Raw genomic sequence first — 12,139 nt, forward strand, 5'->3', positions numbered from 1 at the left:
TTTGGTGCAGTCCCTTGAGGGTGGACTTCTATGTAGGCAGAAAAGACGGACCTTTCGTTACAAAGGTCCTGTGGCAGCCCCATGGAGGTTGGAATAGAGGCTGTACAGGCTGGAGGTAGGGAGGCCAAAGAGGGAACCAGCAATCCAGGAGAGAAAGGATGAGGGTCTTTCATCCCAGGTGTTGTTTGTGGGGACGGAGTGGTAGGTGGGGGCTGCTTCAGGGGCCAGGTAGTGCCTGATTGGAGGAGTAAGGCTGCTTCTTAGGTGGCTGTCTGGGGGTTGCTTGGAGACTGGGTGTTCCTGTCTTTGAGATAGCAAATTCCGAAGGCAGAATAGATTTGGAAGAGTGGAGGTGGAGGGACTTGATACAGTGAGTTCAGTTTTGGGCTCCAATTGCCTCTGGCTCTGTGAGTCTGGAATTTAGGAGGGTTGCTTGGGCTGGAGGTCAAGATTGGTAGTAATGAACATACAACAGAGAGGATAGAAGAAAGGTGTTTTAAAAGGGGTTGGGTTTGGGTCCCCTAAGATAGTGGCTTACGTAGTAAAAACCATAAACGAAGCAGTAGAAACCATAAACGAAGCGGCAGGGGTGGCTGAAGAACTTAGAACCTGTGCTTTAGCAAGTTGGAGGGCAGAAGATTCCCAGGAAGGTAGAAAATGTAGCTAAAACCTGCAGATGCTGCAGTAGGTGATGGCACTTTACGTCTGTTATCCCATTTTTCTGATTTTTAAACCTTTTCTTAGAGGTGGGGTCCTGCTGTGCTGCCCAGACTGGACTCAAACTAGCTGGACTTGAACTCCTCAGCTCAAGGGATCCTCCTGCCTCGGCCTCCCAAGCAGCCAAGTAGCTGGCACTATAGGCATGCACCACCGCACCAGCTATTATGTTACCTCATTTGATACCGAAATCATGAGAGGAGCTGTACATGTTTTTCCCTGTGGTACCAGTGGGGAAACAGAGACCCTCCCAGCTCGTAAGTGGAAGTGGAAACAGGATTTGAAACATGCTCCTTCTCACTGTGCTGTTCTGCCTTGGGGGAGCACAGTTGATGGACTGAGGGGTGAGCATGGAAGCTGTTTCAGGGTGTGGAGGTGCCCAGAGAGGGCACAGCAGGTGCTAAACAGCAAAGACACTGACGCCGTTCACGTTGGAGGTGATAGCTGATGACTGCCAGCGTGAGAATATGCAGTGGAGAAGTTTGAGGTACACTCAGGGCCTTTGTATTTAGCCAGATTTTCCTGATTGTAGTCAGCACAGAGAGCAGAGCATCTGTATTTGCACCAGAGACATCTCTAGAAATAGCATGTTGAAAAGACTTATTTTATTGGGCACTGGGGTGAGGATACAGATTGGAGGGGAGAAGGGCTAGAAAGATGTATTTGTTTTATGTATTCTTTGAAAAGGCTGAGAAAATCAAAGCAAATTGAAAGTGGTGCCGAGAAGAATCTTTTGTTCCAACAATAAATAAACACAGTTTAAAGAATTCTTTGAATCATCTTCTACGGCAGGAAGTTCTATATTCTGGCTGTTTTATAATGAGGGAGAACAAATTCTGTTTAATCTAAATCTGGAGACTGAAATAAGTAATTTTTAGACAGACGCAGAGTGGCTTTTTTAGCTGTCTCACATATTCCTTACGAAGGATCACTCTTTAAGGATGGTCTTCAGGGGCCCCAAATGCAGATTTTGTATTCTTCTGTTTTTAGTCAGTTATTATTACAGCTTTACATAATTAGAGCTTTTAGACATCTTGAGTGATCCGTAGAGACCTAAAGATAAAATCAGGGTGTTGTGGTTCTTGAACTGTTTTCTTACCATCAGCCTTTGCATTTTGGGACACAAACTCCTCCTTTCCCCAAGGCTGACTCCCGGGGCTAGTAATGGGTATTGATTTTATCATTTTCTTTTGTGAGGAACAAATTCTTTCTAGGGATTTGAATAGTAAGAATTAGATCATTGAAAAACCTAAAAAGGTTAGAAAATTCAAAGCCCTCTATTTTAAAGGACCCCATAGCTGGAAGTACTTCACACATTTGTAGTTATCTTATTTTCTACAGTGAGCCCACATTGGAGGGTGGGGCCATCAGGTAGCCAATGGCAGGTTTAGAACTGGAACCCAGCACTATAGTCCTAGCCCAAGACTGCATTCATCATTACCTTCTCTCTGCCTTCCAACATTTATCTTTTTTTTCTTTTTTTGAGACCGAGTTTTGCTGTGTCGCTCAGGCTGGAGTACAGTGGCGTGATCTCGGCTCACTGCAACCTCCGCCTTCCGGGTTCAAGCGATCCTCCTGCCTCAGCCTCCTGAGTAGCTGGGATGACAGGCATGTGCCACCACGCCCGGCTAATTTTTGTATTTTTAGTAGAGATGGGGTTTCACCATGTTAGCCAGGATGGTCTCAATCTCCTGACCCTGTGGTCTGCCCACCTTGGCCTCCCAAAGTGTTGGGATTACAGGCGTGAGCCAACATACCCGGCCTAAAATTTATCTTACGTTTTATTTTTTTGAGGCAGGGTCTCACTGTGTCACCCAGACTGGAGTGCAGTGCTGCGATCTTTGCTCACTGCAGCCTTAACCCCCGGGGCTCAAGTGATCCTCCTACCTTGGCCTCCCACCTCAGCCTCCTGAGTAGTTGGGACCACAGGCACATGCCACCACGCCCGGCTAATTTTGTTTATTTTTTGTAGAGACGGGATCTCTCTATGTTGCCCAGGCTGGTCTCAAACACCTGGGCTCAAGTGATCTGCCTTCCTTGACCTCCCAAAGTGCTGAGATCAGAGGCGTGAGCCACTGCACCCAACTATGTTTTGATGGTATTTAATCCTCCTCCTATTTATAATCTTTATGTGAACCTGAAAACACGATTTGATTAAGTTAAGCTTTACCCAGGTACTTGTTGAGAAGCTGGTCTTTAATGATTTTGCTGATTTTTTTTTTTTTTTTTTTTTTCCTGAGATGAAGTCTTGCTCTGTCGCCCATACTGGAGTGCAATGGCGCAATCTTGGCTCACTGCAACCTCTGCCTCCTGGGTTCAAGCAATTCTCCTGCCTCAGCCTCCCAAATAGCTGGTATTAAAGGCGCCTGCCACCATGCCTGGCTCATTAATTTTTTGTAGTTTTAGTAGAGACAGGGTAACACCATGTCTCTATCTCCTGACCTCAGGTGATCCACCCACCTCGGCCTCCTAAATTACAGGGGTGAGCCACTGCACCTGGCCAGTTTTGCTGATTTAACCTAGCAAGAATGGGAGAGGTAATTTGAAAACTGATTTTACTTTGTGTTCTAGTGAAATCTGAGTGATAAAGGCCACGGAGATTTTCACTTGCCTTTGCCCAGCTCTCAATGATATAAACCTGATTGCCTAACTGTCAGTGATGTAAACCTGTGTTTTGCCACTTACTAGCTGCGGGACCTTGAACAGGTTATGTAAATTCTAAACCATACGTTTCCTGAGGGTTGTTAGGAGGATTAAATGCATATATAAAGTGTTTAGCAGAATATGTGTGGTGAGCCCTTCCTACAATCTTAGCTGTTGTTTTGTGGTCTTTGGTCTCTGTTTTGGGAGAGTAGCCTTAGTCACAGGACTTTTTTTTTCTTTCTTGGAGGGTATTGTCTCCTGTCCTGCCTTACCTCATTGGCAAGTATATTTGTTTTTGACCGTGAAAACAGACTGTGTATCTCCTCCTTGTCGCTAGAGTTTTAGTTACAGCTGCCCTATATCAGGTTAAAAGTGGGTGAAGTAGACACAAGGGTAGTGTATTTGTTCCTACTTGGCTCTGCTTTCATTTGTGGTTGGAGAATCTTGTCTGAATTTTGTATTTATTTATTTATATTTTATTCTATTATTTTTTTGAGAGATAGTTTTGCTCTTGTTGCCCAGGTTGGAGTGCAATGGCGCGATCTCGGCTCACTGCAACCCTTGCCTCCCAGGTTCAAGCGATTCTCCTGCCTCAGCCTCCTGTGTAGCTGGGGTTACAGGCGCCCACCACCATGCACAGCTAATTTTTGTATTTTTAGTAGCGACTGGGTTTCACCATGTCAGTCAGGCTGGTCTTGAACTCCTGACCTCAGGCGATCCACCCGCCTTGGCCTCCTAAAGTGCTGGGATTACAGGCGTGAGCCACCGCGCCTGGCCTGAATTTTGTATTTGTAATCTAGTACTTGAACATTTTTTTGCTCCTGGAAAAATTTTCCACTGAGTGGCTGTACTTTAGGTTGTCTGTGGGTGCAATTTACGTTGACCAAAGTTTAAAACAAAACAAAACTTGATGGTGAAAATATGCCAGGTTAGCAAAAGCCTATATTCTGACCCTTTCCCCCGGCACTTCGCTTCCCATGTTTGACCGTGCCTAGATACTTATATTCTGCACACTGGGATTTGGGGGTGATAGAAGGGTGAGTGGAGAAGGATCTATGAATAATTATTTTATTTCTGGAACTACTCTGTTGAGTAGTGTGGTAGCCACTAGCCACATATGACTCCTGAGCACTTGAAATATGGCAAATCCTAATTGAAATAAGCTGTAAGTATAAGATACATATCAGGTTTTGAAGATGTAATGAAAAAAAAAAATCTTGTTTTTTATATTGGTTACATGTTGAATTCATAACATTTTGGCTATTTCACCTTTTCCCCCCCTTTTTTCTCCTTTTCAAAAAATTAAAACTTTTTTTTCCTGGAGATGAGTGTCTTGCTGTGTTGCCCAGGCTGGTCTCAAACTTCTGGACTCAAGTGATCTTTCCCACTCAGGCTCCCAAAGTGTTGGGATTATGGGCATGAGCCACTGTGCCAAGTCCTTTTTTTCCTCTTTTTAAAATATGACTGCTAGAAAATGTAAAACTAGATATGTGGCTTTTGTTATACTTCCCTTGGACAATGCTGTTCTGGAATGGTGGGTGGACATTCAAATAAATTTAGCAATGAAATTTTTCTGGTGCCCTGCAGTATTCATATTTGTTGATAACATTGAGTCTCTCCTTCTGTTATCAAAGATAGTGCTAGTTTGGCCCCTTTTTCTCTCTTAGGTGTTCCTAATTCACCTGTCTCCATCACAGGTCTACACAGCCACGCTGGGTTGGTGTTTGCTTCATTATGGAAAGGGAACCAGTATTGATCACAGGTTTGCTGTGTGCTGGATGCCTTATACTTACTGTCCCCTGTAAGGTTATACTTCACATTCCTGTTGAGACTCACAGCTTGAGTGACCAGCTGAAGAATGCTCCACTAGTAGGTGATTGACCCTAGATTTGAACCAGGGTCTGGCCAGCTTTGAAATTCTTTTCTGTTTCTACCACTTTGTGCATCTTTTCCGTGTAAAAGCTCCAGTTTGCTGCTGGTGTTCCGTACCTCTCGGGAGCCCCTGTCGTCTAGAGTGTATTTCTCACACTTTAGTTTGCATACAAATCACTTGGGGATCTTTTTTCTTTTTTTTTTTTTTTTGAGACAGAGTCTCGCTCTGTCGCCTAGGCTGGAGTGCAGTGGCGCGATCTCGGCTCACTGCAAGCTCTGCCTCCCGGGTTCATGCCATTCTCCTGCCTCAGCTTCCCGAGTAGCTGGGACTACAGGCCCCCGCCACCATGCCCGGCTATTTTTTTTGTATTTTTTAGTAGAGACGGGGTTTCACCATGTTAGCCAGGTTGGTCTCGATCTCCTGACCTCGTGATCTGCCCGCCTCGGCCTCCCAAAGTGCTGGGATTACAGGCGTGAGCCACCGCGCCCAGCCTCACTTGGGGATCTTGTTAAAATGCAGATAATGATTCTGTAGGGCTGGGATGGGCCCAGGACTGCATTTCTAAGTAGCCTCCTGGTGCCGTTGACCCTGCTGGTTCATGGCCTGTCACGCTCTGAGTAGCAAGGCTCTCTGCTCCTTCCTTGGTCTCGGACCTGCTTCCTCTCTGCTTCCAAAGCGATAAGATTCTCCAGGCCTTCCCTGACACCACAGGGACTTACCCTCTAGCTTGGCATGTGATGCTAGCAGGGAGCAGACATGGGGGCCAGGACTGTTTTTTTTGATCACAGATGCCCAGTTCTGGCATGAATGCTAATTTCTGAGTACTCAGGATCTGACTGGATCCTGGGTTTATTCCTCTTCCTACGTTCCTGCATTACTCCACCTTTGATATTGTGATCCCTTTGACACTTGTAGTCTGATAAGATGGAAAATAATTTTAATATTGTGATTGCATCCAGGGGATGTGGCAGAGGTGCCTGTTATGACTTCATGAAGACTGTCAGGCCTTAGGTCAGCACAGACAAGTGACTTTGGGCCTAGTGCAATGGCTCACGCCTGTAATCCCAGCACTTCGGGAGGCTGAGGCTGAGGTGGGAAGATCACTTGAGGCCAAGAGTTTGAGACCAGCCTGGGCAACATGGTAAACCCCGTCTCTACAAGAAATAAAATTAGCTGGCTGTGGTGGTGTGCACCCGTAGTCCTAGCTACTTAGGAGACTGAGGCAAGAGGATCACTTGAGCCCAGGAGTTAGAGGCTGCAGTGAGCTAGGATCACACTACTGCACTCCAGCCTGGGCAACAGAGAGACCTTGTCTCGAGAAAAAAAAAAGCAGAAAAGAAAAGTGACTGTGCTATGTTTGGTTCACGGATTCAGTATCCAGTGAGAGATGCGGACTTAAGGCAGTTAGCCTGCCACCGTTTCTGCCCCCTTGCCTGATGAGGAATAGAGGTGACTTGGGAGTTTTCCTTAGAACGGGGGTTAGAAGAGTCACTTCATGTAGCAGTGTTGGAAAACGGCTAGTCACATCACCTCTCCAGCATGTGATGGAGACAGCCACCATTGGGTCCTTGGGTGAAGCTGTCCTGGGGAAGGTTGCCTTGGGGCCTGGACCAAACAGGAGATTGAGTTGCAGGAAGGAGTTCACTGTGTTATATGTTTAAACTCTTATGTAAGAGACTGGAGAATTTTACTTAGTGAGTTTGTTTTACTTTGGGAAGGCACATTGATTAAATCAGCTATAGCAATAAATAAATGTCTGTTGCATGAGGTCAGTTTTAACTTCCCCATCTCTCTACAAGAAAGTCTGCCATTTCACAGAAATTCTAGTTGAAATTTAGATCTTATTGGACATCCGGGCACTGAGAGTTCTGTGTTATATGAATCTGGCACATTGAATTGGATTTATTAATCATTGGCTAAGTCTGTCAATTCCCTGTGCTGTGCAGAATCCTGTGCCTGGCATGGTGACAGTATCGGCTCTGGGCCTGTGAGTGTGGCCCTTATGGAATCACAGATTGTTGGAAGGGGAGTGGAGTGGGGTTTGGAAGAATAGGGACAAGGTTGGGTGTGTCCTAAGGATGGTCAAGGCTGTGGGGCCAGCCCTGGAGGAAGGAAGTGGAACTATGGAAGTTAGTCACAGTTGGGGGGTGAGTTTAGAATGTGGCTAGGGCAGAATGTTGCCATAGCATGCCAAGAGTCAGGGTAAGTTAAGAGTCAGAGACTGGGCAGGTTGGCTGGGCATGGTGGCTCACACCTGTAATCCCAGCACTTTGGGAGGCTGAGGTGGGCAGATCAATAGAGGTCAGGAGTTCGAGACCAGTCTGGCCAACATGGTGAAACCCAGTCTCTACTAAAATGACAAAAAATAGCTAGGTGTGGTGGCATGCACCTGTATTCCCAGCTACTCGGGAGGCTGAGTCAGGAGAATCGCTTGAACCTGGGAGGCAGGAGTTGCAGTGAGCTGAAATTGAGCCACTGCACTCCAGCCTGGGCGACAGAGCAAGACTCCATCTCAAAAAACAAAAAAAACAAAACGAAAAAAAAACCACTGGGCAGGTAGACCTTCAGAGGACATCAGAAGGCCAAAGATGATGGGCACAAGTCCGGTGAAATAGGCAAGGACGGGAACACATACAGATGCAGGACAGATGGCCATGCACAAGTGCATGATGGCAGGAGTCGGCAGTCCGAGAGATCTGTGATCTGTGGTGCTGATAGGAGAGGCCCCCTGAAGGACTACCATGGAATGAATGAGTGAGTTGGTGAATGAATGAAGACCATATGAGCTACCAGTTCCAGTGATCACTGGATAACTGCAGCCTGAAGCGGAGCCAACTTCACCCAGCCTTCACGTGGAGTGGTGACTAAGGGCCCCCGTGGCCCAGGTGGCTGAGGTGAGGGGTGTGCACTGGGAGAGGCAGTAGCTCCTTGCCTGGCAAAGTTCATACGAGAAGGCTCTGAAAGACTAGATTGTTTAGAGTTTGCATGATTTGTAGGACATGATCAAGCTATGCAGTAAGAAAGGCAGCTCATTCTGAGGCCCAGGGTTAGCAGCTGTCAGGAGGACCTGACATCAAGAACTCAAGCGTCATCTTGCACTAAGCTTACTCCGCATTCTTTTGAGGACCACATGCCCTTGGTTGTCTCTTTTGCTTCCCCCTTAGTAGAACTTCTTTCCTATACACATGGGCAAACAATGCTGTTCCACAGCCCCTGTGTCTCCATGTCCTCATTTTAAATACTAGTGGACATCACCTGTAGTCCTCTGTCCTACTTGCAGTTCTCAAGGCCAAAAATCTCACTGGGCCTGGTCTAATCAGCTGTGGAGGGCAGGTTGTTCTTGTTCTTAGCCCTAAATAGGTGACAGTAGCCTTTAGTGAAGGTGGCCAGTGGGGTTGTGAGACATGCCCGGCGGGGCCTGCTACAGTAGGAGCCATAGAGGCAAATCTGATACATTAGCATCTCTTGTGTCTGGCCAAGGCATTCCTCATTTTAAAATGTGATGCTTTCTAGAGAATGTCATTGTGAGAAAAAAATCTTTGTTCAGACATTGGCAAAACAATTAATTAAATGAGTAAAGTCAATGAGAAGTGAGCTATGCATGTTTATTGGGTAAGTGTAAAAGCTGGCGGCAAAAAGGCAATGCAAGTGGCGGCTGCCTTTTTCATTTTTTTTGAGAGGGAGTCTCGCTCTGTTGCCCAGGCTGGAGTGCAGTGGTGCAGTCTCGGCTCGCTGCAGCCTCCGCCTCCTGGATTCTCTTGCCTCTGCCTCCCAAGTAGCTGAGATTACAGGCGCTTGCCACCACGCCCGGCTAATTTTTTTGTATTTTTAGTAGAGACAGGGTTTCATCATGTTGGCCGGGCTGGTCTCGAACTCCTGACATTGTGATCCACCTGCCCCAGCCTCCCAAAGCGCTGGGATTACAGGAGTGAGCCACCATGCCCGGCTGTTGGCGGCTGCCTTTTTGTATAGCACGTACTCTTGTTCATACATTAAAAACAACACTGTTGGCCAACGATTGTTTTTTTCAGTGGTAGGGGTAGATTTTCCTTCGTTCATTCCATCTTTCGTCTGTTCTCCTTACAGCCTTGAGCACAGAGTTGTTACTTGACTGTACTGTTTTGGGGGTGTAGTTTGTAGCTTTGCCTTAATTCATTATTGTGAGAAAGGAACTTACCTGTAAGTAAATTGGATTTGTGTCCTTAACTTTTAACACTGTTTTCTGACATGCTTACGTGGATTCTAGGGGCAAGGACAGGATGAATACAAAAAAGGGAAGGATTGGATCCAAATAGAGGTTCTGAAAAAGATGTTTTGGTGGAAGTGTGAAAAGAGAGGGATGGAGTTGGACAAAAAAGAAAGGTGATCCAGAGAGGGAATGGTGGGAACACTTACCAGGAGAAGAAAGTGTGCAGAGGCCGCTGAGCATAGCTGTCTGGCTCGATAGACACTTGTTTGTTAAGAAATGATGAAAAGCAAGAGTTGCAGTGAAGATGAGCTAACGGGTGACTTGGTCACCTTGGTAAAATGCAGCTAAGGAAACTCTGTTTATTTGGAGCCATTTTGAGATCTAAGTCGTTAGGCCTCAGAGCAACGCCGAAAAGTGGGTCATCTTATTATCCCACTTTATTCCTGAGGAACTTGAGGCTCAGAGAGGTTAATGGATATGCCAAGGCTAGGTTGGAGTTGGCATTTGTACCCAGGTCTTTCTGACCCTGAAGTCTGTAACCTTTACCGTTCTTTAATACAATTGCCAGAGTGGATGAGCTCTTTTGAGTGTGGAAAGTGAATCTTTTTTCTGTTTTCTCTTTACTCAGAAATCACAAAAACAGTATGTCTGGCTTGCAGTATTAGCTCCATAAATGCATAGCAAATGCTGGTTGTCTGAATAATTGTTGGACTGAGACACTGAAGGTAGGAAATTTGGCCAAATAACTGGTGGAATTGTTCAAACCTAAAGTTCAGGGTCTTTTATAGGTACATAGATGTATATTTGAGCCCTCTCATAGGCGTGCGTGTGTGTGTGTGTGTGTGTGTGTGTGTGTGTGTGTGTGTGTGTTTGGGGCCCCTCAGAGGTATATATCTGGCAAAATGCAAGTCTGGTTTATCTGGCCAGTGTTAATTTTGGAAAAGATTAAGCACATAGTTTAGCACTTGATGTAATACTGTGATTAGGCTTTACTGCTTTTGATTTAGATGGCTCAGAATTTTAAAAAAATTCTCTTCTAATCTTGAGTGTTAGGATATTACTGACTTCACTTGAAGTTTCAAATTGAGCTATAACATATTTGGTTACACAGTGGTCTAATTTCAGGTCACTGAAGATAGGAAAAATCTGTTCTGCATCTGTTTTGCTTCTTTTTTCTTTTTTTCTTTTTTTTTTTTTGAGACAGAGTCTCGCTCTGTCGCCCGGGCTGGAGTGCAGTGGCGTGATCTCGGTTCACTGCAGCCTCTGCCTCCTTCAAGTGATTCACTGCAACCTCTGCCTCCTGGGTTCAAGTGATTCTCCTGCCTCAGCCTTCCAAGTAGCTGGGATTACAGGGGCCTGCCACCAAGCCCAGCTAATTTTTTGTATTTTTAGTAGAGACGACAGGGTTTCACCATGTTGGCCAGGCTGGTCTTGAACTCCTGACCTCAGCTGATCCTGCCTTGGCCTCCCAAAGTGCTGGGATTACACGCGTGAGCCACTGCACCCAGCCTGTTTTACTTCTTAAAAGACCTTGCTGGGTTGTGTGTCTGCAAGGGGCACGTAAGTTGAGGATGCTGTTTATCATATTGCATGTGGTGGTTGTAAATTTTGAGGACATCTGTCTTGTTATCACCTATGGAAGTTAAGTCACTTGGTTAGAATTTTGTAACTTCTAAAAGGCAGAGCTCACCTCAGTTTGTCTTACTACAAAGCCCATGCTTTTAATCACCTACAGTGTCCTGTGGTTTATAGGTGTCATTTTTATAGCTAATTGGTGGCAGGCTCAGATATCTTTGACGTTCAAAGCCACTGCTAGGTCAACCAGTATTTCTCCTATTCTCAAGAGCCATGAGGCATTTCTTGCTTCAGGAGACTGATGTGGCTATAGCTACTCAATGTCCGTAAACACTAAGAGATCTTGTGCTGCTTTTATTCATTGTTTTTCCTTTACAGTATATATGTGTGCCTACTTGTGTGCATTTTACAATACAAATAGCTTCTTTTTGGAAATACTTCTAGAACCATCAAACAAGGTTTTTTATTTTTTATTTTTCGAGACAGGGTCTTGCTCTGTCGCTTAGGCTGGGGTACAGTGGTGCAGTCTCAGCTTACTGCAACCTCTGCCTCCCGGGCTCAGGTGATCTTCCCACCTCAGCCTCCTGCGTAGCTTGGGACTATTAGGTGCACGCTGCCATGTGTGGCTGATTTTTCAGTTTTTAGTAGAGACGGGGTTTCACAATGTTGCCCAAGCTGGGAACATAGTTTTTATAATCATTTCTATGGCATGAAACTTTAGGTGGAGTCTCTTTAGAAATACTTCATTCTTGCTCTCCGTCCATATTTGGAGATTTGTTAACTTGTTCTTTCCTTAAGTCATCTTGGGTTGATGCAGAGGTGTGTCTGGAGAGGAAGTACTGCCAAGAAAAGCATGGAGTTAGAGTTGTCAGGAAAATGGGCTGGAAGCACCTCCCTCACATGATAACTATAGGTTGCATGCCTGTTTCCTAAAACCAGTTCCTAAAGAGAATATATTTTTAAGAGGCAGGGTCTTGCTCTGTTGCCTAGGCTGGAGTGCAGTGATCTGATCTCCGCTCATGGCAGCCTTGAACCTGTAGGCTCAAGCAATCCTCCTGTCTCAACCTCCCAAGTAGCTGAGACTGCAGGCGTGCAACACCATTCCTGGCTAATTATTATTTTTATTTTTTGTAGAGATGGGG

General features: G+C 45.7%; 1 protein-coding gene across 28 annotated transcripts in view; it reads left to right on the plus strand.

Annotated features, from left to right (window-relative positions):
* ZNF532 (zinc finger protein 532) overlaps positions 1-12,139 on the plus strand; it is a 123,072-nt gene that overhangs the window by 7,612 nt on the left and 103,321 nt on the right. For 3 of the 28 annotated variants that reach the window (XM_063699262.1, XM_063699261.1, XM_055368251.2), the window contains one exon: positions 745-974. The exons of the other annotated variants lie outside the window; for them this stretch is intronic. In XM_063699262.1, coding sequence (XP_063555332.1) covers positions 863-974 — 112 coding nt within the window. In that variant the 5' untranslated portion in view covers positions 745-862. The remainder of the gene's footprint in view (positions 1-744; positions 975-12,139) is intronic. 28 annotated transcript variants of the gene reach the window in all.

Source organism: Gorilla gorilla, chromosome 17, assembly GCF_029281585.2.
Source record: "Gorilla gorilla gorilla isolate KB3781 chromosome 17, NHGRI_mGorGor1-v2.1_pri, whole genome shotgun sequence".
In the NCBI taxonomy this organism is placed as follows: domain Eukaryota; kingdom Metazoa; phylum Chordata; class Mammalia; order Primates; family Hominidae; genus Gorilla; species Gorilla gorilla.